This window comes from Molossus molossus, unplaced genomic scaffold (genome assembly GCF_014108415.1).
Source record: "Molossus molossus isolate mMolMol1 unplaced genomic scaffold, mMolMol1.p scaffold_m16_p_19, whole genome shotgun sequence".
NCBI lineage: Eukaryota > Metazoa > Chordata > Mammalia > Chiroptera > Molossidae > Molossus > Molossus molossus.
Genome location: NW_023425354.1, coordinates 13,606,604 through 13,632,014, shown reverse-complemented (window position 1 = coordinate 13,632,014; position 25,411 = coordinate 13,606,604). Strand labels below are relative to the sequence as shown.

Sequence of the window (25,411 nt, the reverse complement as noted above, 5' to 3'; positions counted from 1 at the left end):
TGAATCTGTGAATATAACTTTTGTCCTCAATTTAGACATTACATCCTTCTATATCATTAGGATCTTTTACCTACAGCATCTGTCTGTCAGCACTGGAAAATTTCAGATGAATCTGGCTCATCACAATATAATAGCACCACTTAATCTCTACTAATATTTCTAAGTTTTGGTTACATATTGTAATCATTCATGGTGTTTTAAAGAAATAGTTATGCCTGGGTCTCACTCTCAGTAATTCTTATTTAATTGAGTTGGGGGGTAGCTTCAGCATTAGGATTTTAAAAAAATTCCTGGATTCCTAGAACAGTCTAACGTGCAGCCAAGATTGAGACCCATATGTATCTTCCTAAGCATCCAGTTTTAGCAGATAAGAACAAAAATAAAGTAAGTATGTATATGTGTGTATATATCTACTTAATAATTAGTTTTACCTGGTGTAAGTTGCTATGCTGAACTTTTTTTCCCAAAGCTCCAACTTCACAAAATATTTTTAAAAGTATTAATTGATATAGTGTTACCTCAAAAAATTAAAAATTGAACTGCCATTTGACCCAGTGATCCCACTTCTAGGAATATACCCTAAGTAGCCTGAAACACCAATTAGAAACAACGTATGTACCCCCATGTTCGTAGCAGCACTATTTACAATAGCTAAGATCTGGAAACAGCCCAAATGTCCATCAGTAGACGAATGGATCAAAAAGCTGTGGTACATACACACAGTGGAGTACTATGTAGCTGTAAGAAAGACAGATCTCTTATCCTTTGAGATGACATGGAGGGACCTGGAAAGTATTATCCTAAGCAAAACAAGCCAAGCAGAGAAAGACAAATATCACATGAACTCACTTATTTGTGGAATATAATGAACATAACAGTCTGGGAAACGGGGTAGTCCCAGAGACGTGGAAGTGGGGTTCAGACTGACAATCCCCTGAAGGAGGGGGTGGAGGGGATAAACCACAGAACTTATATGGATGTATGTATGAACAATGGACATGGACAACAAAGTTGGGGACAGGGTGAGGAGGGAGGGGGAGGGGGGAATCAGTGAGGGGAAAAAGGAGAAACATCTGTAACAAAAGTAAATAAATTAATTTTAAAAAATAAATGCTTTACATACATTGGGGAAAAAAAAGTATTAATTGACAAACACAAACTCAAAATTTTTTCTAGCTCTATATAGTGCTTATGTGTAGAGATATCTGTGCTTACTAAGAAGCTCCAGAGAAACACATAGAGGAAACTTATATTAAGCTCAAGAATTTGAATGACTATACTGAGTTACCAATTTGAGGGGAAGTTTGAAATCAGATTATTTCAAATTTACCTAGGGATTTATTTTATTTTATTTTATTTTTTATTTTCCAACTATACTGTTAGAGCTCTCCAACATGTTATTGTGTGTTTGAGTCTAGATATGAAAATAAACTATATGTATTCTCTTTCGCAAGGAGGTGACACAGAATGATGGAGAAGAGAACAGGTTTTAGAATCTGGCCTAGTTTCAGATCCTCGATCCTGTACTTACCAACTCTACAACTGTGGGCCAAGTTTCCTTAAAGTCTCAACTCCTCTTTTCTAATCTATTAAGAAGAAAAATTATATTTATCTCGTAAGGTTTTATTGAGGATTGCATGACAAAAATTTGTAAAACATTTAGCATAGTGCCTGGCACATAGTAAAGTACTACATAGGTGTTGGCACAGTCTAAGAAGGTAGAGCTTCACTTTTCTTTTTCAGTTATGTAGTATATGTTTATATGTATACATATTTATTTTGTTAGTTTAGTTAGTTTCATGCTACTGATAGTATCTTGAAATGATATGATGAGGATGGCTATTTGCCTTGGTGATATTTCTCCCTGAGTCTGATCATGAGAAAAACATCAGACAGACTCCACCTGAGGGACACTTTACAAAATTCCTAACCAGTACTCCTTTAAACTGCCAAAGACACCAAAGACAAGTAAAGTCTGAAAACCTTCACAGTGTAAGGAGCCTACAGAGATATGATGGCTTAGTGTAATGTGGTATCATGCAATAGAAAAAAAGACATTAGATGAAAAGAAAAACAACTAAGGAAATCTAAATACAGTGTAGACTTTAGTTAATAATAATGTATCAATATTGACTTATTAGTTGTTGGTTTTTATAATCCTCACCTGAGGATATTATTAATTTTTCTTATAGAGAGGGAAAGAGAGAGAAACGTCTATGTGAGAGAGACACATTGACTGGTTGCCTCCTGCACGACCCTGATGGGGGCAGGAGGGGGGGGGACGAACCGCAAGCGAGGTACATGCCCTTGACCAGAATTGAACCCGCAAATCATTGGTCTGCAGGCTGATGTCATAACCGCTGAGCCAAACCAGTCAGGGTGACTTACTAGTTTTAACAAATGACTAGACCAGCACACATAATTACTAAAATTCTACGACACATCAAAAAATATAGGATTATATTTTTTGCTGATCTGACAAAAAATAGGTATAATTTTGATTCATGCACACTGGACAGCTATTGTTATATTGGCTGTTGTCATTTTTTAAAAAATTTTCTATTTGACAATCTAAGGGAAAAGAGGTTAGTGCCCCTGACTAAATGGTCAGGTATTGCATGTTTTAAAAATTCTGTGGCACACCAGTTGAAAATTGCTGGACTAGATTAATTTAAGATGGTAAACAAGGTATATGGGATCTTCCTGTACCATCTTAGAAACTTTTCTGTCAATCTGAAATTATTCTAAAATAAAAAGTTTTTTTTAAAAAAAAACAAGCAAAAAAAAGAGAAGTGAAAACGCCCTGGCCAGTTTGGCTGAGCGGTTAGAGCGTCGGCCTACGGTCCAGAGAGACCCGGGTTCGGTTCCCGCTAAGGGCACGTACCTCGGTTGCAGTTTGTTCCCGGCCCTGGTCGGTCGTGCGGGTGGCAGCCACACGATGTGTTCCTTTCACGTCGATGTTTCTCTTTCTCTCTGTTCCTCTCTCTCCCTCCCACTCTACCTGAACAAAAAATGGAAAAATGTCCTCGGGTGAGGATAAAAAAAAACACACAAAAAAAACAAGCAAAAATGTAATTGTAGATATCTTTATTTTTAAGTTACTGTATTAATTTAATTCATTTTAGGTTTGGTATTTTGTATATTTATTGTGCACCTTGAAAGCACAGTCATAAACTTTTAAAATACTGACATTATTTTTTTATTTATTTTTTTATTCCTCACCTGAGGATATTTTTCTATTTATCATCAGATAGAGTAGGGGAGAGGGAGGGAGAGTTAGAAAGAAACAACGATGTGATAGAGCCATATCAACTGGTGGCCTCCTGCACAGCCTGACCAGGGCCAGTAATGGACCTCAACTGAGGTATGTGCCCTTGACCAGAATCGAACCTGCACCTCATTGGTTCTCCAGCTGACAATCTAACCATTGAGCAAACCAGCCAGGGCAATACTGACATTTATTTTTTTTATCCTCACCCGAGGACATTTCCCCATTTTTTGTTCAGATAGAGTGAGAGGGAGAGAGAGGAAGAAAGAGAGAGAGAGACATCAACATGAAAGGGACACATCAAGTGGCTGCCATCCGCACGACCAACCAGGGCTGGGGACAAACTGCAACCGAGGTACGGCCCCTAGCGGAAACTGAACCCGGGTCTCTCCGGACCGCAGGCCGATGCTCTAACCGCTGAGCCAAACCAGCCAGGGCAATACTGACATTATTTTGATTGCTCCATTTAAAATTAACAATTCTTTATTGTTTTCCTGTTATTAGTCATCATCATTGATGCATAGCTATCTCATGAGAATCAAACGTTCTGTGTTTAGCAGAATTTTTCTTAAGCTACAGATCAGACTTGCTAGACATTTTGGATGCCTTGAGCAAATATAAATTAATAACTCATCATAGGGGAGTGGTTTTTCTTTTTAAGATTTAGAGTATACAAGCTAGGTCTGGCCCTGGCCGTTTTGACTCAGCGGTTAGAGCATTGGCCTGTGGTCCAGAGAGACCTGGGTTCGGTTCCCGCTAAGAGCACGTACCTCGGTTGCAGTTTGTCCCTGGCCCTGGTTGGTCGTGTGGGTGGCAACCACTCGATGTGTCCCTTTCACATCGATGTTTCTCTCTCTCTTTCTCTTCCTCTCTCTCCCTCCCACTCTATCTGAACAAAAAAAGAAAAATGTCCTCGGGTGAGGATAAAAAAAATGAATAAATAAACAAGCTAGATCTGAACTTGACACTTTTATATTTTGGAAAGCTTTGAAAATATTTTATAGTATACTTTTAGAAAGTATTATCTATAGTACTGATGGCATTATGTTAATCAGTATATTTTAATTGCTGAAGAATGCTTCCTCTATACATTTTTTCCTTAAGAACTAAATTACTTTAGGTGAGTATGGGCTTACCTATGAAAATTCTTAATAATAAAGATCATTGAGATTGATATGGAGGATAAGTTTCTAGTGCTTTGGAATAATGTTGCTCATGGTTTTTTTTATAGTAATAGTGTGGATAAAAAAAGGGAAATACAGTTCTTTAAACTATGTCTCAAAACACATCAGTGCTACTTATTTTTTTCTTGAATTTGATTTGATTTTATGAATGCATTAATTTTACAGTTGGCCCTTGACAAAATTAAGTCCACAATTTTTTTTTTTTTTTAGGATACCCACTTGATACAAGATTCCAAGTTAGCACTAAAAGTATGATGAAAAAGGCTTTCAAAGGCACACTTTGAACATTTTACAGTCCAGGGATAGTCATATAAATAATTAACTATTATACAGTGTGACAGTACTGTAAAACAGATATGTATAATGTGCTATGGAAGCACAGAAGAGGGAACAGTTAATTCTTTCTGGTAGGCATCCAGAAAGTCTTTATAGAGAAGATAGGAAATGATATTTAAGCAGTCTTTTGGTGAAAGGATGTTGTTCATCATGATGATGATAGATGAAAATTCTAGTTATCATTTAGTAAGTGTTTACTTAGTGGCAGTGTTTTATGTACATTACTATATTTGTTTCTCACCAAAACTCCATAGAGTATTACTGTGTCAACTCTTAGATAAGGATACTGAGGTATAGAGAATTTAATTTTCCTAAGGTCATATAAATAATAATATTTCAAAGATTCAGTCCAACTCAGCTGTGCTAGACATTCAGCTCCATTAATATACATGGAATATAATTTTATTATATTGTCAACTACAGGTATTGTCAAGTGCATTTTATGTAGAGGGAAACAGTATAAATAAATTGATGGAGGCCTCATAATACATTTCCTCATTAAGTAGTTTGGTGCTGCCTTACTTTAGGGGAATGTATTATTTAGAATTTTATAGTTGCAAGTAACAGAAAATTTGGCTCAGAATTGCTTATACCAGGAGTTGAGCAAACTTTTTGTGAAGAGCCATAGTAAATATTTAAGGCTTTGCAGGCCATATAGTCACAACTACTGAACTTTGTCATTGTAGTGTAAAAGCAACAATAGACTGTATATAAAGGAGTGATCATGACTGTGTGCTAATAAAACTTTATTCATGGATATTGAAATTTGAATTTCATATAATTTTTATGTGTCATGAAATACTATTCTTGTAACTACTTCTAAGTTATTTAAAAATGTAAAATTCTATCCAGCTGGTGTGGCTTAGTGGATTGAGCGCCATCTCATGGACTGAGAGGTCCTGGTTCGATTCCCGGTCAGGGCACATTCCTGGGTTTCTGGCTCCATCCCCAGTAAGGGGAGTGCAGGAGGCAGCTGGTCGATGTTTCTCACATTGATGTTTATATCTCTCTCTCCCTAAAAAAATCAATAGAAACACATTTAAAAAAATAAAAATGTAAAATTTATTCTTAGCTCACTGGCTGTCCAAAAATAGGTGGCAGGCCAGATTTGGCTTGTGAACTAGTTTACTGACCTCTGGTTTATATGATGAAGAGAATTTATTGGATTATGTAACTGTAGTCCAGAAATAGGGTCGTTTTCTTTAGTAATTCAGTGTCAACAAGGACCTTGTTATCTTCACTACCCTAATTTTCATGGTGTTAACTTTATTCTATGGTTTATTTTCCTTGTATTTACAAGATGGCAACCACAATATCCAGGATCCCCATGGATTGTCTACTATGTCTAGGGAGAAACAAAACCATTTACAGAAGCTCTTTCTAATGTCTTTTGAACCTAATCCCTTTAGGTTTCACCCCTACTATGCCATAGGAACAATGCTAAATCATTTCCATTGACTAAATTTAATGATCCATCCTCAGTCTTCATATTACTTGACCTATCAGTAGCTGGTCTTTTTCATTCCATGAAACTCTTTATTTTCTTGACTTATGTACTTTTTAGTTTTGTTCCTATTTTCCAGACACTACTTCCTATTGTCTGCTGTTTTTTTCTCAAACTCCTAGCCTCTACATGTTGGATTCAGTCCCAAGGGTTAGTCCTCTGACCTCTTTTCTCTCTCTGTCTTTTATCTATACTCTTTTCCTTGGGGAGGTCATACACCTTAAATGTGATTTATGTACTGATGACATAAGATGGACATATGTTTGTCCATCTCTGCTTGTCTAAGACATCTCAAACTTAGTATGTCCAAAACTGAGCTCCAAATACTCTTTTCATCCCCAAACCTATTCTCTCCCAGGCTTTCCTATCTCAGTAAATTACAGAACTATTATTTGGGCCCAAAATATTAGAATATCCTTGACTTCTTTCTTTCTTTCTCTTCTGACAACAGATTCTCTTTACTGTACCTTCACAATATAACCAGAATCTGACCACTTCTACTACTCACTTAGCCCACGTGTTCATTTTTCTTCTGTATTTTTGTAATAGCCTCATAATTGGTCTCTGTCTGCTTTTGCTTTCTTACCCCTTTTGTTCCCCCCACCCCCACCTTAATGTTTTTGTTGTTATAGTAGAGGGCAGTGGAGAGTCTTGAAAAGACCGAAGAATTTTGAAACCAGGTGATTTTAATTTTAGGATTGCTACTTACTACAGCATTATGATTTTGGGAAAGTCACTTTACTTTTCTGAATCTGAATCTTACATGTAAAATTGACAAAATATTTGTTTCATAGAATTATTATTAATATTAACTGAGATGATGTTATAAAGACCTTACTGTCACTGTACCCAACAAAGAATAGGTAGTGAATAAGTTGTGGTTTCTTTTCTCTTTTCTAACCCTAAACAGATGAGCTACTTTTTATATTTTTCTGGTTATCAGAGTGCTTATGTAGCCAGGAAACATTGTATGTCTGTAACTCTTTATAAGTGATCCTCCACTAATAAATAAATCTGGCTTATGTTTCTGGTCTTCCTTTTGTATTTTCTTTAATTTTTTTTTTTCTTTTATTGATTTTAGAGAGAGAGGAAGGGAGAGAAAGAAATATTGATTGGCTGCTTCCTGCATGCTCCTCCCCTCCTTTGCAGGGATTGGGCCCACCCTGGGCATGTGCCCTGCCTGGGAATTGAACCGGTGAACTCTTGGGTCAGTGCTCAGCCACTGAGCCACACCAGCTAGGCTCTTTTGCGTTTTTTTTTTTAATTCCATTCATGTCCTCCAAATCATGTCTGTCCTTGTTGGCATTAAGTGTATGTAATTCTTGTTTACTCTTCATTAAATATATACTTCATTAAATATATATATAAATAGATTTATATCTGAATATAAAACTTTAATATATGTATGTATTTGTATTATATTCAGTTTAAAAACCTCCCACCCCTTATGTTAGGGTCATATATTTAAGTTCCTAAAGGAGGATTGAAGACAACTTTCCATATTTGAACTCAGAAATCTAATGTAATATTTATTCTACCTGAAAACACTAAAGATGGGCTTGGGTTGCCGAATTCACGGTCACTTAAGTTGTTTATTTTTCAACTGTAATATTTTGATCCTGAATTGAAATGAATAAATCATTTAAAGTATCTCCTACCTGCAGGAAAGAAAACACTTTTCTTGGAATTCTTTAGGCACTTTCCTATTAGGCTTTCCCTAATTTATATTCCTTATTAAGAAATTATTAAGTACTGAATATTCTCTATATGGTTGGTATTTCTTTACTAGAAATGTTTTAGTGCTTTAATACACCTGCGTTGAAAGTTGTCTATCCTATGTGATAATTCTCCTGTAACATTATTCTTAACCCTTTGAAATAATGGGAATAGGAGAGCTATTAAAAATGTTTCTCAGTATTAAAGGTATGATGTTTTGCCCAGCTGATGTGGCTCAGTGGTTGAGTGTCGACCCATGCACCAAGAGGTTGCCAGGTTGTGTGCCCAATCCTCATTGGAGGGCATGCAGGAGGCAGCCAGTCGATGTCTCTCTAATCAATGTTTCTGTCTTTCTCCTTCTCCCTTCCTCTCTCGATAAAAAAAAAAAAATCAATAAACTAAAAAAAACTTTTTTTTAAAAATTAAAAGATATATTGTTTTATATTATTTGCTGGATTTCACTTAGTATGCTGATTTAAAAAACACACACAAATGTTCTCTGATGATTATCTCAAATCCAGGAAATCTCAGCTCTGATTTGAGAAGTTAGCACTTGAATTGGACAGTCAGGTCTTTCTTTTTTTAATTTCAGACCTGTTACATCAGTGGGTTTTCCTCTCTTAAGTTCATAGTACAGGGTGGAGCAAAAGTATTTACAGTTGTATGTGAAGCACAGAGTTTAATCTGTTATTTATTAATTGTATTATTTTTCATTCGAACAACTGTAAACCTATTTTTGCTGCACCCTGTCTATTTCATGTAAGTCTTTATAATTCATGTTTGGTGAATAAATTCTAACTTCACAGACACACCCCTTCTCTGCCTTCTCTACTCCCTGATGAGGTAATCAGTATTATGCAAATAACTTGTCTTGCTTGACAACTGAAAGTCTTCTGTTTTGTCCATAAATGTAGATGTGTTATGTATGTGAGGTCTTATCTGTACTGAAGGAATTGTGTTAAGCAAAGCAAAAACATTTAAAGTGCTGTACATCATTGCAGTCTTGCTATTTTGGGTTAATGGATTCATTGGTTCCATAAGCATACCACAAACACTGTGAAAGAGGTTGAAATTTTTTTCTGTTCTATCTTGGGGCAATGGTGAGTTTATTCTTTATTTTATTTTAAACAATCTTTAGCTGTTTAATTTTACCTGAGAGTTAATCTCAACCCTTATGGAGTGAATTGCTTAAATTTACTGCAACATATTTCTGATTTAATTTTTAAAATTCATACAGTTAAAACATTTTAGATTATAATGGTTTCAAAATTGGTGACTTTCTGTCTTGTCAGTGGCTTGCTGACTCAAAACTATGTCTTAAATAATTTCTGGCCTGTATTTTTCCTGTGGGTTGTTTTATTGATACCCTGATATTTTACAGATCATGCAAATTTCATACTATTTAAAGCCTTGTTTTTATTTATTTTTCTTATTTTATTGTTTAGGAAAACAGTGCTGGTGAGGGGAAGTATCTGTGTTTTACTCATATTCTCACATACTTAAAGGACATGTTTTGATTTTAAAACAGAGAATGTGATACATATATATTATTTTATTGGCACAGAAAAACCCTCAAAAATGAAATTTTAAAACATTCCTGAATAGGACTGTTGCTCATTGTAATTGATTCCCAAGTAAAGGATAGTGGCATAAAAAGAATTAAGTGATCACTAGAAAGGAAACTTGACTAGGTTGATGTTTACACGTCCTGATACCTGATATAAGATGCCATTGATTTCTGGTTTAGTTGTCTATTTTGATAAATAAAAATTTATTAAGTTAATAAATTTATTTATTAACTCTTTATTCCATAATAATTTAGGACTTCATAATATTTTATCTTTTATTCTTTTTTAGTTTTTGTTAATTTATCTTTATTGTTGAAAGTATTATAGATATCCCTCCTTTTTTCTCCCATCGATCCCCTCTGTATCTTTTATTCTTTATCTGTTGAAAGATTTGGTTGTTTGACATAGAATTTCCCACAGTCTGAGTTTTGTTGATTGTGTACTCAGGAGCAATTGAATATTTTCTTCTGTCCTTTGTTTTTCCTGAAAACTGACAGCTAGATTCAGAGGTTTGACTGGACTCAGGTTTGATTTCTTTGGCAAAACCATAGTTGTGTTCCTATTATCAGGAGGTATATGATATATGTTATTTTACTCTTTTTTGATGTTGTTGGCTATTGATGCTTGGTGCCTGTAGAGCTATTAATTCATCGCAAGTTTTGAAACGGTGCTATTCTAATTCTATCTTGTTTCTCGTTTATTATCTGAAGTAATTTTATAAGGAGATCTCTCTCATATACTCTTTGGCTACTAGTACTATTTATATAGGAAATGTAGGATGAATTGCTTAATTATTTTATTTCCCCAATTTTTTAGACAATGGCCTAAGTCCCTGTTAACCTAAGGACCAGTTAAGTGTGATAGTGTTTTTGTTTATTTTTTGTTTTTTAATATTATGATCTCATGGCAGTGAGTGCTTCTTCACTGAGTCTTTTTTGTGCTACCTTAGTTGTACATTGTTTTTCATAGCTTCCTTATTGTTGAATACATCAGGATATTCTAGGTTTATCTAGTATATTTTCTTTGCTAAATCAGTTAGTTCTTTAAGAAGTCTTTGTTTCTTTTAATGGAGAATCACATTTCAAGATCACAGGGATGGGCACTAGGGATGGTCAGTGTTCCTCTGATAGTCACTGTGTCTAGGCATTTTCAGTGGACAGAGCTAGGATGTACCTGTGACTCTATACTTCCAGTATAGAGTCAATGCCACAGAGTTTTTACTTAACTTCTTCTGTATTAGTACTTCTATCGTTCCTTTCCTCTATACTGAAAATTCTGGTTCTCAAGGAGACGATAGCATTAGACTATCACGTCATTACTCATTTGCTTTATTCCTATTCATAAATACAGTGGTTTCAGAACATTTACCGCCACCAATTTTGATTACTGAAATGAGTTAATTTTTTTATTTCTTTATGCTTTCTTTATTTCTTCCCCTATTTGTTTATGATTATACTATATCTACATTATTAGACCTTATAGCTATTATGTACTATAATCTGTTTTAAAACCCTCATTTAGTCTTATCAATTGTATGTTTAATGCTTATTGCCAGTCCTTATTTTGATATCTTTCTAGTCGTTTCTCTGTTAGAGATATGGAAGAGATCATGGGAACAATATTCCCTAAATTCTTGCATGTTAATAACAGATTGTCTTTACTCTTTATACTTAAAGGTAAATTTTATTAGATGTAAAATCTTTGGCTCAGATTTTTCTTTGTGTATTTTAAATATATGTTTTTCACTGATTTTTTTTAGCGAGAAAGGAAGGGAGAGAAACATCACTGTGAGAGAGAAACATCAATTGGCTGCCTCCTACACACCTCCTACTGGTGATTGATCCCTCAACCCAGGCATGTGTCCTGACCAGGAATTGAACCAGGATCTCTCAGTCTATGGGATGATGCTTAATCCACTGAGCCACACCGGCCAGGCTTCTTTGTGTATTTTAAATATATTATTCCATTTTCTTCTATTATTTTTTTTATTATAAATCATGTGATGTTTTCTGCCTAAATGCCCAAAGGATTTTTTTTTCCTTTTTTCTTTAAAGTCTAGGAATTTTAGTACAAAATGTCTTGGTGCATTGATCTAAGTTGATTGTCTCAAGTACACATGGTGCTCTTGTAATATGTAATGTGTGTGTGTGTGTATGTGTGAGTAGGTATACATGTATTTACACAGACATATAACTATATATATTGCACATACTCAGACACTTTTTTTCTGGAAAACTTTATTAAATTCTAATTTTTAAATTTGATTGTTTTTTCACTTTGGTTTTCTTCCTTAGGGACTCCTATTTTTATCTATATACTGGATCTTTTTTGCCTATTTTCAGCATTTGTCACCTTGCAAATCCTTTTTAATCTTTTCTTTTTAAAAAATATTGTTAAAGATTTTTTGTTGTGTTTATTTGCTCTTGTGTTTCTTATAGTTTAGTGTTCATTACTGAAATTCTTTTTGCTTTATTTCTAATTCTTGGTTTCTGTCTTCTCATTTCTCAGTCTTTCTGATTCTGATTTACATTGCTCTTTCATGTATTATATAATATTCTTATCTCTCTTAAAACATGTAAATGTAATTTTTATTATAGTAAAACATATAGCCCTGGGGATTATTTGACGTACTTTAGACAAATAAGCAGCTATAATTGATTTAGACATTGCTTTAAATCAGAGCTTCTAAACTGGAATTCTGTGAATGAACTTCAGGGTGGATAACATTGCTTTATTAATGCAAAGTAGAGTGTATATGTATGTGGACAAGGAAAGAATATCCTTTAAGAGGGGAGAGTAAACTATCCTCACAAAAAATCTAAGGATAAGAACCTTTGATTTACATATGAAATATCCTCAGATATTTTAATGATTGCAATTAAAGGGAATGACAACAAATGATAGATTTAGTAAATTTACGATATAGGCAGAACCAGATATTATATTACATCAACTTCATGATCTATTTTCTTATGCTTTTTCTAATTTTACGCAGATGGAGGGAGCGAGGAACCACCAGATCGAAGACAGTCAAGTGTAGACTCTCGCCAAAGCCGCTCTGGGCAAGGTAAATTTTCATTTAAGTTACTGTTAAATTAAAAAGAAAAGATACTAGCTATACCTCCTAGTATGTAATCTGAGGACTGGGTTTTCTCTGGGTCTAGTGAGCTATTCTAGGGCTTTACATTCAGATCTTTAAATGTTACAGTCTTTAAGTTCTGTATTCTCTAGTAAATTTAATTTTAAAAGTTCTATATGTTATCATTTGTTAAAGGTAAAAGAAAATGAAAAATAGTCTCATGTCCTTTTTTAAGTAATATTAAGGTTTTAAGTAATTTTGGAGCATTGTGGTATATGTTTGGATATCATTATTGGAATACAACCAGAACTAAATTTTTAACAGTAACATTTGTTGGAGTATCATCACACTGGCTTTTAAAAATTTCATCAATGTTGCCCTGGCCAGTTTGGCTCAGCGGTTAGAGTGTCGACCTGCGGTCCGGAGAGACCCGGGTTCGGTTCCCGCTAAGGGCATGTACCTTGGTTGCAGTTTGTCCCCGGCCCTGGTTGGTCGTGTGGGTGGCAGCCACTCAATGTGTCCCTTTCACATCGATGTTTCCCTCTCTCTCTCTTCCTCTCTCTCCCTCCCACTCTGTCTGTACAAAAAATGGAAAAATGTCCTCGGGTGAGGATAAAAAAAAAATTAAAAAAAATAAAAATTTCATCAATGCTATATTTGTAGTCTTAGCTTAAAGGATTTTCTTACTTATTTTCCTTTTCTATTTAAAATTTATTATCATAGACTTTTAATTGTGTGTTTTTTTGAAGTAACAGCTTTCAACCTAGGTAAAAATATTATGTACCAATAACATTTTTAGATAGGCCTCCCCTTAATTACCTTATGTAAAATTACATGACTAAAACTTCCACTCTTATTTTTTCATAATACTTATCTCCTTTGTGTTTATTTTATTTTCTCTGTTCAAAACTAGAGTGAATGTTCTATGATTGCAGAGATTTTGTCTGATTTGTTCATTGCTGTATTTGCAGAGCCAAGAATAAATTTCTGGTATGTAGTAGTTACTGAAAAAATATTGTTGAATAAATGAAGTGATCTCTTAAGGGAATGTGAATTGAGAACCCAAACTGGAGAATATATTACAGAATTCCAGGCAGTCATTACCAGAGTTTGGTTTTTAGAGACTCTTTACTTACAAATACAACAAAGCTTAGATTTACAAATGTGTGATGTTTTAATCCTATAAAAGTTCCTGGTTCATATATTCCATAATCCTGTTCCCTTTTTTCTTCAATTTTGTTCTTCTCAAGTTTTCGAGTTGTATAATTTTTATAAAATAGTTTGTTACAGAATAAAAAGAGGAATAATTTATGCAGGTTGGTTTGGAAATTTTAACTTATTCTACTGCTTAATCATATTGAGGAACCTGACTAAAAAAACACAATATAAATGTAGTCAGCAGAGATTTATAAACAGCGCAGCTAGATCACTCCATGTATCAAAGCTCCCAATCAGCCTTTGTGTCCTCTTCTAAGTATGAGCAGCTAATCAAAGATGACTAGATATTTAAAGAAATCCTCTTAATGTGTGAAAGATGGAGATTAAAATAAACATAATAAAGCAACTTTGAGAGAATAGAAATTTTGCAGAGGAAAATAATAGAACCATTATTAATACCCTCAGGGAAATAAGAGAAAATAATACAGCCATGACATAAGGAGGAGATACTATAAAAGAATAATGATTTTTAAAAGAGACTTTAGCATTAAATTTTGATAACAGAGATCAAAAGCTTTGTAGAAGTATTAGAAAATTAATTTTGAAGAAATTTCTGAAAAAATTGAGCAAAAAGACAAAAGATTATAGAAAAGATGTGAGGAGTGTTAAGAAACTGACAGGACCAGCCCAGGAATTCCAGTATTCAAATAATAGTTGTTCCCAAAAGAAAGTACAGAGAAAAAAAAGGAAAGAAATTATCAACAAAATGATTCAAGATAATTTTTTTGAACTTGCGTTTCCTGATTAAAAAGCTTATTGAGTGTTCAGTACAGTGGATGAATATAAACACAAACAAAAACACATTGTTGTGAAATTTCAAATTACTGGACCAAACAGATTTTTCATGTATAGAGGGAGGGGAAAAAAAAAAACTTGTCATATACAAAATAACGGGGATCACTTGACTTTGGACCTCTCAGTGATAACATTAGAAAACTGAATGGCCCTGGCCGGTTTGGCTCAGCGGTTGGAGCATCGGCCTGCGGTACAGAGAGACCCGGGTTCGGTTCCCGCTAAGGGCACGTACCTCGGTTGCAGTTTGTCCCCGGCCCTGGTTGGTCGTGCGGGTGGCAGCCACTTGATGTGTCCCTTCACATCGATGTTTCTCTCTCTTTCTTCCTCTCTCTCCCTCCCTCTCCCTCCCACTCTAGCTGAACAAAAAATGGAAAAATGTCCTCGGGTGAGGATAAAAAAAAAAAGAAAACTGAATGAAAAATGGAACATCACTTTAAAAATGTGAAGGAATATAATTTCAGCCTTAGTATTCCATATGCATTGAAACTATCAATCAGATATAAGAATAAATTAAGGTGTTGTAAGACATGTAAGGGTTTTTGTTTTGTTTTGTTTTGTTTTTTGCTACCTTGTACTCTTTTCTAGGAATCTGTTTGAGAATGTAATCCATCAAAATGAAAAAGTCAGCCAAATAAAAGAAATGGGTTACAGGGAATGGGAAATTTAACAAAGGAGAAAGTGAAGAACTCTTCAGGAGGACAATGAAAAGAGAGGAACAGAGGACAACTAGACCAGATTGGAGTAGTTTAGAAGCCCCCAAAAGATTTTTTTAGGAAATTAGATTGATAGAAACCCTGATGCATTTAATTATCTTTAGAAAAGTTTTAGACAAAAAGCTAAGGTTTGAGTTGGCGATAAATACATAAAATAATAAGTGAAAAAAATTGTTAACTCAATGGAAAACAATGTGTAGGAAAGGAGATGTAGAATAAGTCTAGTACTTGGGACATGGTGTGGGATAGTTGATGTCCACGCCATTCACCTCCAGTAGTAAACCTTATCAGTTTACTCCACTTTGGTGTAATATTTTTAGTAATTGATTTGTACCATTATGGTTAGGAAGCAATGCTCTAAAGCAGGGTGAGCAGATCAGGCCTGTTTTTGTAAAGTTGATAGATTTGATATGCTAAGATAGTTTTAATAATTTTGCATCTGTGTTCATGTGGGATGTTGACCTTAAGTTTTCTCGTCTTATAATATCTGTCTGATTTTGGTATCAGGGTAATGCTGGCCTCATAGAATTAGTTGAAAGTTGAAGAATATTTCCTCCTTTTCAGTTTCCTGGTATATTTTGTATAGGATTGCTGTCATTTCATTCTTCTTTGTGGGAAAGTTTTAAAATACAAATTAAATTTCTTTAATAAATATAGGACTATTTGAATCATCTATTTCTTCTTGAGTGACCTTTTAAAATCTGTAGAATCTGGGGGGGATGATATTGAAAATATGTAATAATGAGTATGCCATAATATCAACCAACCAGAGCAGATGCCAGTCTGTTCAAAACAAACACTAATTTTATCCTCACCCGAGGACATTTTTTGCACAGATAGAGTGGGAGGGAGAGAGAGGAAGAGAGAAACATCGACATGAAAGGGACACATTGAGTGGCTGCCACCCGCACGACCAACCAGGGCCGGGGACAAACTACAACCGAGGTACATGCCCTTAGCGGGAACTGAACCCGGGTCTCTCGGGACCGCAGGCCGATGCTCTAACCACTGAGCCAAACCGGCCAGGGCAACACTAATTTTAAACAACTGATAAGCCTATATAGGTGCATATGCATGATAAACTGCCCTACCTGGTTGTGGATACAGTTTCTATTTAATGTTTCTTCTCCAATAATAATAACAGACATGTAAGGTAAGGTGTCTTATCCTTTGAGCATGAGTGCTCTCTCCTGTGTGTTAATTAGGTAGATCTGCCTCTGATCTGTCTCTTGTGTACTATGGATTCTGACTTAAATATACCTACCCCTACTCACTACTTTAAGGGCAGAGACCTCTCATGTCTTCTGCTTATCAAATATAGGAGATGGGAGGTGACCTGACTACTTGGACTGAATCAGGTTCCACCCCTCTTATTCAGATTGCTGCCCGTTGGCACTTCCTGTACCGTGTATCTCTTGCTTCTGTGCTTAAAACAGACCTGGAAACACACCCATCTTTCAGTTATCCTCCTGCACGTACTCTGGGCTATAATTTCTTCAGTTCACTTATATCTAGTTTCAGTTTTCCATGGATTTCTTAACATTTCTCTTCCATTATTGGTTTTTTGTTTTGCTTTATAATGCTTTAAGAATTTCTTCTTGCCCTGGCCGGTTTGGCTCAGCGGTGGGAAAATCGGCCTGCGGACCCCGAGTTCGGTTCCTGCTAGGGGCACATAACAAAAAAAAAAGAATTTGTTCTTTTAAAAATACATTTTCTGTTATTTCCAGATCACCTGTGTTGTTGCTATTTTAGTCTAAACTACCATCACTTTTTTCTTTACTACCATAATAGTGTCCTAACATTTTCATTCTTGCCAACTTACAGTCTATTGTCCATTTGATAGCTATAGTGCTCTTATTAAAACAAATCAAATCATGTATTTCCCCAAAATTGAAAAAAAATTATCCAGTGGTTTCCTATCACATTCAGAATAAACTCCAAAGTTTTTTTTAATCATTCCTTACATGACCCTGTTACCATTTTCCTTATACTTTTGATTCTATGCCCTCTCAATCTCTCCATTATCAATTCTGTTTCATCTATGCTGGACTTTTTGCTTAAACATGTTAAGTGTTTTCTTTGCAAGAAATATATAAAATTATCTTGTTGTTTTAGTAGTTTATGATAAAAAGTTACTTAACTTTCAACATAGATTACTTTAGGAATAAAGAAAATAAACAGTCCTGGCCGGTTTGGCTCAGCGATTGGAGCATCTGCCTGCGGGCCAGAGGGGCCCAGGTTCATTTCTCGCTAAGGGCACGTACCTCGGTTGCAGTTTGTCCCCTGCCCCGATTGGGATTGTGTGGGTGGCAACCACTCATGTCTCTCTCATATCAATGTTTCTCTCTCTTCCTCTCCCTCTCCCTCTTGCTCAATCTGAAGATAAATGCAAAAATGTCCTCTGGTGAGGATATAAAAAGAAAATAAACATAACTTACAATAATATATGTGTACCAGGCTCTGGGCTTGGTGGTTTCACATCATCTTCATTTATTTCTCAGAGTAGTACTATGAAGTAGATATTATTTTTAGTAAGAAATAATCAGTTTATATTGATCTACACCCAAAGTTTCATTTATATCAGCCTTGTTAGTAACATGTATTTAGATCCTTCTCATTCTAATATTTAAAATACAAATTTGTTTGTTGATGGTTGGATACAGATTGAAAGAAAAGATCTGACCTTAAATGTTAACTCCCTTTGAAATGTCTTTATTTCTAGTCCTGTATTTCTTCAGAGATTTAATTTCTTATTGACTTTTCTTTGTGTAACACTCCTTTTTCCATAAAATTAAACTTGAAATTGACCCTTAGCTAACAATGTCTTATTATCTTGGGGTGCTGCTAGGGATGTATCACTGAGCTTATACTGGCATATGCAAGGATGGTTGTGTGTGTGTGTGTGTGTGTGTTTTAGTTTGAATATTTTGGAAAATAAAACACAGTTATAGTTCTGTTCTTCCCCAATTAATAGTACAACCTAGCCATATCTCCAGGGACACACTTAATTTCTTAAAGTCTGTATAATGGTTCATAACATAAGTAAGCCATTATTTACTTGACTGTTTCTTCTTCTATGAGTGTTCATATTTTCAAAGCAATTCATAATAATTTATTTAGTAACATCTTAAATTCTTGGAATATGCAACCCCAAGCACATTTTGTGTCAGAACATATTAAGTATCTTACTTAGTATTATATATAATTGGCCTAGTTAACACTAGAAGCCTTGTAGAAGCCACTTCTTGCTTATCCATATTTATGAAAGAAAGGGTTTAAAAGCATAGCACCTGGAAGGGTTAGAAAAGGTATATTTGACATCTCAAAAGATTTGGATTTAATGTATTCTTATCTAATTTTTTCTGGCAAGAGATAACAGAAAACCTCTTTGAAAACTTTATAAATTTTAATGAAGGTTCATAAACAGTTGGATAACAGAGGATGAGGAAGGAACCTTTTAGTAAAGCCTGGGGTAAAATTACTATCTAATGAGTACATGTTTTTGTTTTCTTTCATTTGAGGAGTAGTCTATTTAATAAATTGTATTCCTACTGGGAGATTGAAGAGTTGGTTCCCACAAGGGGGCAGACTAAGACAACCTATAAACCTTCACACTATATATTCTATTTATTTTAAATTCATAGTTGATTTATTAAGAAGGAAGGGGAAGCCACCAGGGGCTAGAAATGAGTAGAGAGATAACTGGGTGACTGTCTCATGAATGGTACCATATATTGGTGGAATCCACCTACCTTTTCCCCAGTGCATGCAACATGCATGGACTGTTGGCAGGTTGAACACTCAGCTGTGGCTATATTCAGATTGGCCTTAGTGAATGGAAGTCCATATTGCTGAGCCCATCTATAAGTTCCATCCCTGTTAACTGTGGCCTCTTTGTTAATGAGCCCATTGCTCAAGGATAGAGCGGTTGGGTGAAGATACTAAGTCCCCCAAATTAGTCATCTTATTTCCTGGATTATTATGCATCTAATCTGTAGAGATTGCTATTTGATAAGCATTCACATGGGACATAAACTACATCATACTTTTTGCCCTTTCAAACAGGTCTGTCCATATACCGCAACTCCAAATGTCCTTGTCACCAGTTTTCTAATCATTCCAAAGCCATTAAACACTGCCCATGAGTCAGTGTAGAACAGTACCTCTGTCACCTTTCCTTGTAGGCAAAATGAACAACTAGGTACCCTGTACACATTTCTGCCAAGAAGGGTTTCCCTTCTCCATTATCCTTTAGGACTACCCCAGAGTAGGATTGTAGTGTTGTCATCCTCATATTATCATGCAAAGCTATCAGTAAACAAGCATGATTATCACCATCCAGTAAGGTAGTCACAGAATTCTTCATGAGATCAAATATATCCAGATTCAGAGAAAAGGAGCAATATAGCAGGAGTAGGAACCTCATGCAAATTATTTATGCCTTCAGTACCTGCTCAAGCCTGCTCTTATATACATTGCTTTCTTTTGGTGTTGAAGTGCTGCAGTATACACCAACCATATTGCTTTGTTGGTTCAACAATACTTATTTCATGGTGGGCTGCCCAGGTGACATGGTAACATGGTGGCACACGGTCAAGCATTCATTCTAAGGCCCTGCAGTAAGCCAAAAACTGTTTTTCAAAAAAAAAAAAAAAAAAGGACAATAGTTACTTGCACAGGATAACATAGTTTTAAAATAAAATACTGAGGTGTGCCCTGAGATTCACCTAAATTTCTGCAATAAGCGCCGTACAAGATTTCTATCTGCCACAGATACTTCAAGCAACATTGGATCTGGTGGGTTATATTACCCAAGTGCCAAAGCAGCTTTCACAGCAGCTCATACTTGTTTCCGAGCCTTTTGCTATTTGGTGCCTTTCTCACACTCAGCAATCTTAGTAAATGGTTCATAGTAGCATACCCATATGAGGTACAGGTTACTTCAGATATTCAAGGGACATTGTATGTCTTTCTCTTTAGTAAGATAGAGTAGTTGCAGCACTTTCTTCACCTTGGAAGGGCTATCTTGGATTGCTCAAGACCGTAAGACTCACAGGAATTTCACTAATGTGGAAGACCTCTGAATTTTTGTGGGTTTTATTTCCTACCCTCTGACATGCATGTGTTTTACCACAGTATCTAGATAAGTTGCTACTTCCTGTTCACCAAATCTAATCAGCATGAAGTTATCAGTGTAGTAGACCAGCATGGTGTTTTATGGAATGGAAATGCAATTAAGGTCCCTATGGATTAGATTATTACCTAGAGCAGGAGAATTAATAGGAGATAGGGCAGTGAAAATGTATAGCTAATTCTGACAGCTGAATGCATACTGCTTATGATAATCTCATTCTCAAGTCAGTAAATGCAAACCATGTGCCAGGGATATGTTGATTTGTTTTAGCAATAAAACCACATTTAAAACAGTAGCAGCAGTAGGAATCACACCTGAATAAGTTACAATAATTCACTGTCATTCTCTATCTTCTGCATAGACCATATAGACAAGTTGAATGGTGGGAATATGTTAAGAGTTATCACCCCTGGATCGTTCCAGTGTTTAGTGATTGGGCCACACTTTTTACCTTATTCTCTAGAGACTGATTGAACTTGATTTTGGATATAGGTCTGGAACTTCACTGTGTGATACAGTGGTCAGTCATTGGATATTTGTAGCTATTCAGTATTTGAAATGTGGCTACTCTGAAGGGAGATGTGTTGTATGTGTAAAATACACACCAGATTTTGAGATTTTTCTGTGTCGCTGTTCTTTTCAAGAATGTTTGCCTTTTCTTATTGAAACATTGTTTTAATAGTTGCTTCAAGGTCTTTGATTTTTTTATTTTAATACCCATGTAATTTCAGGAATGACATCTGTTTATTGACTCTTTTCATGTTGATATTTTCCCGTTGGATCACACACCGTATAATTTTGGATTATATTCCAAACATTTTGAATATGATGATATGAGACCCTGGGTTTTATTTAAAACCTAAGGAGAATGTTGGGTGGGCAGGCGGGTGCGTGTGTGTGTGTGTGTGTGTGGCCAGTTGACCAGGTTATGTTCAGGACAAAGGTTCCTAACAACCTTCTGGGGGCTGTGGTTTCAATGTGTCGGTTCAGTTTTCAAAGCAGTACTCTTTAGATCAGTTCCGCATAAGTGATCCAGTGTCCATTCTGGTATCAGAATGGTGGTATATCTTGATGCTGTGTTCTCAAAGCCTGTGGTATATTGTTTAGGGCCAGATCCATGCATGAAGAGCTCAGAGATGAGCCCAGAAGTTCACACTCAACTTGATGGGATTGTTTTCTTTACTATCCCACCTCACCCCAGTCTCACCAACACTTTCCAGCTCCCCAGGGCCTCCCTTCCCCATACTCAGGCTAAAACACGGTTTCTAGTTTTCCTATTCTGCTGTTCAATTCCGGCAACAGTGTCTACATCAAGTTGAAGTGATAAGAGGAAAATTAGCAATGAGAATTTGCTTTCACACTCTTGGGATCACAGTTCCTTGAGTCAGAGAAAAGGATTCCCTTCTCAGAGTTTTAGTACCTGCACAGTCACCACTACTACCTCTGTGTTGTTGCTGCCATCGAATCTTCTGGAGACTGGAAAAAAAGAGGGATTTCTCTTAGTCTCTCAGACCAATAAGGTCTCCCTTTCCTGTTCCTCACTAGAAAGGGAGGGTTTTCTTAAAGCTTTTTAAAAATCCAGTGTACACTTAATGAGTTTGGGGCTGACTGCCTTTGAGTCTAGGCCAGGTAATACCTGAGGAAGAAACATGGTAAATTCACCTCCACTTCAATGGAACTTCATATTCTGTGCTCTTTTCCCAGTCTACCCACTACTATTTATTTTTATAGTACTCCTCAGATATGCTTCCTTTTTATTTATTTTTATGTTTGTGTATTTATTTATTTATTTTCCTCACCCGAGGACATTTTTCCATTTTTTGTTCAGGTAGAATGGGAGGGGGAGAGAGAGAGAGAGAGAGAGACATCGACGTGAAAGGGACACATCGAGTGGCTACCACCCACACGACCCAACCAGCCAGGGACACTGCAACGGAGGTACGTGCCCTTAGCGGCAACTGAACCCAGGTCTCTCTGGACCACAAGCCGATGCTCTAACCGCTGAACCAAACCGGCCAGGGCTTTGTATTTATTTTTTTTTAAATAGATTTTATATTTTAGAATAGTTTTATTTTGTTTGTTTGTTTGTTTATTTTAATCCTCACCTGAGGATATTTTTCCATTTTTTGTTCAGACAGAGTGGGAGGGAGGGAGAGGAAGAGAAAGAGAGAGAGAAACATCGACGTGAATGGGACACATCGAGTGGCTGCCCCCACACAACCCAACCAGGGCCGGGGACAACTGCAACCGAGGTACGTGCCCTTAGGGGGAACCGAACCCAGGTCTCTCTGGACCACAGACCAATGCTTTAACTGCTGAGCCAAACTGGCCAGGGCTATATTTTAGAATAGTTTTAGATTCACAGTAAAATTAAATGGAAAATACAAAGAATTCCTGTATGCCTCTTATACCCATATTTGCACAGCCTCCTCCACTATTAACATCCCACTCCATAGTGGTAGTTTGTTACAACAAGTGAACCTACATTGACACATTATAGTCACTCCAAATCCATATTTTACAGTAGGGTTTACTCTTGATGTTGTATATTCTCTGAGTTTTGACAAATGTATACTGACATATATCCACCATTATAGTGTCATACAGAATAATTACACTGGCCTAAAAATCCTCTATACTCTCTTCATCCTTCTCTTCCCTCAATCCCTGGAAACCACTGATCTTTTTACCGTTTCCATAGTTTTGCTCATACAGTTGGAATTGTACAGTATGTACCTTTTACTGATTGGCTTCTTTTACTTAGTAATATACATTTAAGGTTCTTCCATGTCTTTTCATGGTGTGATAGCTCATTTCTTTTTAGCACTGAATAATATTGCATTGTCTGGATTGCACCACAGTTTATTCATTTACTTACTGAAGGACATCTTGTTTGCTTCCAAGTTTGACAGTGATGAATAAAGCTGCTATTAACATCCATGTGCAGTTTTTTTTTGTGGCTATAAGTTTTCAACTCATTTGGGTAAATACCAAGGAACAGGCTTGCTGGATTATAAGGTAAGAGTATATTTAGTTGTATAAGTAATTGCCAAGTTGTCTTCTAAAGTAGATTGTCCATTTTGCATTCCTATTGGCAATGCATGAGTGTTCCTGTTGTTTCACATCCTTGTCAGCATTTAGTGTTGTCAGTATTCTGGATTTTGGCCGTTCCAACCAACTGAGTAGTGGTATCTCATTATTGTTTTAATTTGCAATTTAATGACATACAATGTTGAATATCTTTTCATATGTTTATTTGCCACCTATATACCTTTTTTGGGAGGTGGCTGTTCAGATCTGTTGCCCCTGTTTTACATTTTCTTGTTGTTGAGTTTGTGTATTTTGGGTAATGGCTCTTTATCAGATGTGTCTTTTGCAAATATTTTCTCCTGTCCAAAGCTTTTCTTATTTTCTTGACAGTGTTTTTCACAGAAGTTTTAAAATTAATGAAGTCTAGCTTATCAATTATTTCTTTCATGGATCATGCCTTTGAGGTTGTATCTAAAAAGTCCCTATCCTAGGTCATCTAGATTTTCTCCTATGTTAGTAGTTTTATAGTATTGCACATTATATTTAGGTATATGCTCCATTTTGAGTTAATCTTTTTTGTGAGTGGCGAAATGTCTGATTTTAGATTCTTTTTATTTTTTCTGTAATGTGGATGTTCAGTTGTCCCAGCACCATTTGTTGAAAAGACTGTCTTTTCTCCATGTATTGACTCTTTGCTCCTTTGTAAAAAATCAGTTAACTATATTTATGTGGGTCTATTTCTGGGCTCTCTATTCTATTCCATTGATCTATTTGTTTATTATTTTTCACAGTACCACACTGCCTTGATTACTCTAGCTCTATAGTCCATTTTGAAGTTCAGTAATGTCAGTCCTCCATTTTTGTTCTTCCACTTCAGATATTGAGTTGGCTATTCTGGTGTCTTGATTCTCCATGTAAACCTTAGAATCAGTTTGTTGATATCAACAAAAATAACTTCCTGGGATTTCATTGGGGTTGCATTGACTCTGTCAGGTCAATTTAGAAAGAACTGACATTTTTATATTGATTCTTCCTATCCATGAACTTGAACTATCTCTCCATCTACTTAGATATTTGATTTCTTTCACCAGAGTTACATATTTTTTCTGATATGGATCTTGTACATATATTTTTTTAGAAATATACCTAAGTATTTCATTTTTTAAATTCACAGTCTGATAATTCCAACATCCCTGTCATATCTGGTTCTGGTTCTGGTGTATGTTCTGTCTCTTCAAACTGTGGTTTGACTTTTAGTATGCCTTATAAGATTCTGCTGAAAAGTGGACAACATGTACTGGGTAATATGAACTGTGGTAAACAGTAATGTAAATGCAAGGTGTGAAAGCATTCTTTAGTCCCATGATTAGGTCTTAGTCTTTTGGTAAGCCTTTTGCCCCTGGACTATATGCATAAGCTTACAGTGCTTCTCTGCTGGGAGGTTGCTTTTTTTTTATTTTTGGGAGCCCTATACACCTTTTAGGGGTTTACATTTGCATTCACTGGGTGAATAAAGGTAGAATATGCTTGTTCTATCTTTCCTGGAACTGAAACTTAGTCCTGTTTTTCAAATATATAATCTTCTGGTATTTGTAAAACACTCATACTATTTGTTTCTTTTTATTAGTTCTTTTATGTAAAACAAGGAAGAATTTGGGGCTGAAGGCTTTCCCACATTTTATATATTCATAAGTTTCCTCTCCAGTGTGAATTCTTACATGTTCTGTAAAGGAGAAAGGGATCATTGAAGCCTTTCTCACATTCATTACATATAAAAGGTTTCTTTTCTCTGTGTGTTCACATTTTTCCCATGGGATAAGTGACTTCTTATAAGTTACCCATACTCACTGCATTCATAGACTTTAT

General features: G+C 35.7%; 1 protein-coding gene across 1 annotated transcript in view; it reads left to right on the top strand.

Moving 5' to 3' along the window:
* The window catches only part of TANC2 (tetratricopeptide repeat, ankyrin repeat and coiled-coil containing 2), a 273,469-nt gene that overhangs the window by 20,420 nt on the left and 227,638 nt on the right, over positions 1 to 25,411 (top strand). The window contains exon 2 of the mRNA XM_036268781.1: positions 12,572 to 12,643. Coding sequence (XP_036124674.1) covers positions 12,572 to 12,643 — 72 coding nt within the window. The remainder of the gene's footprint in view (positions 1 to 12,571; positions 12,644 to 25,411) is intronic.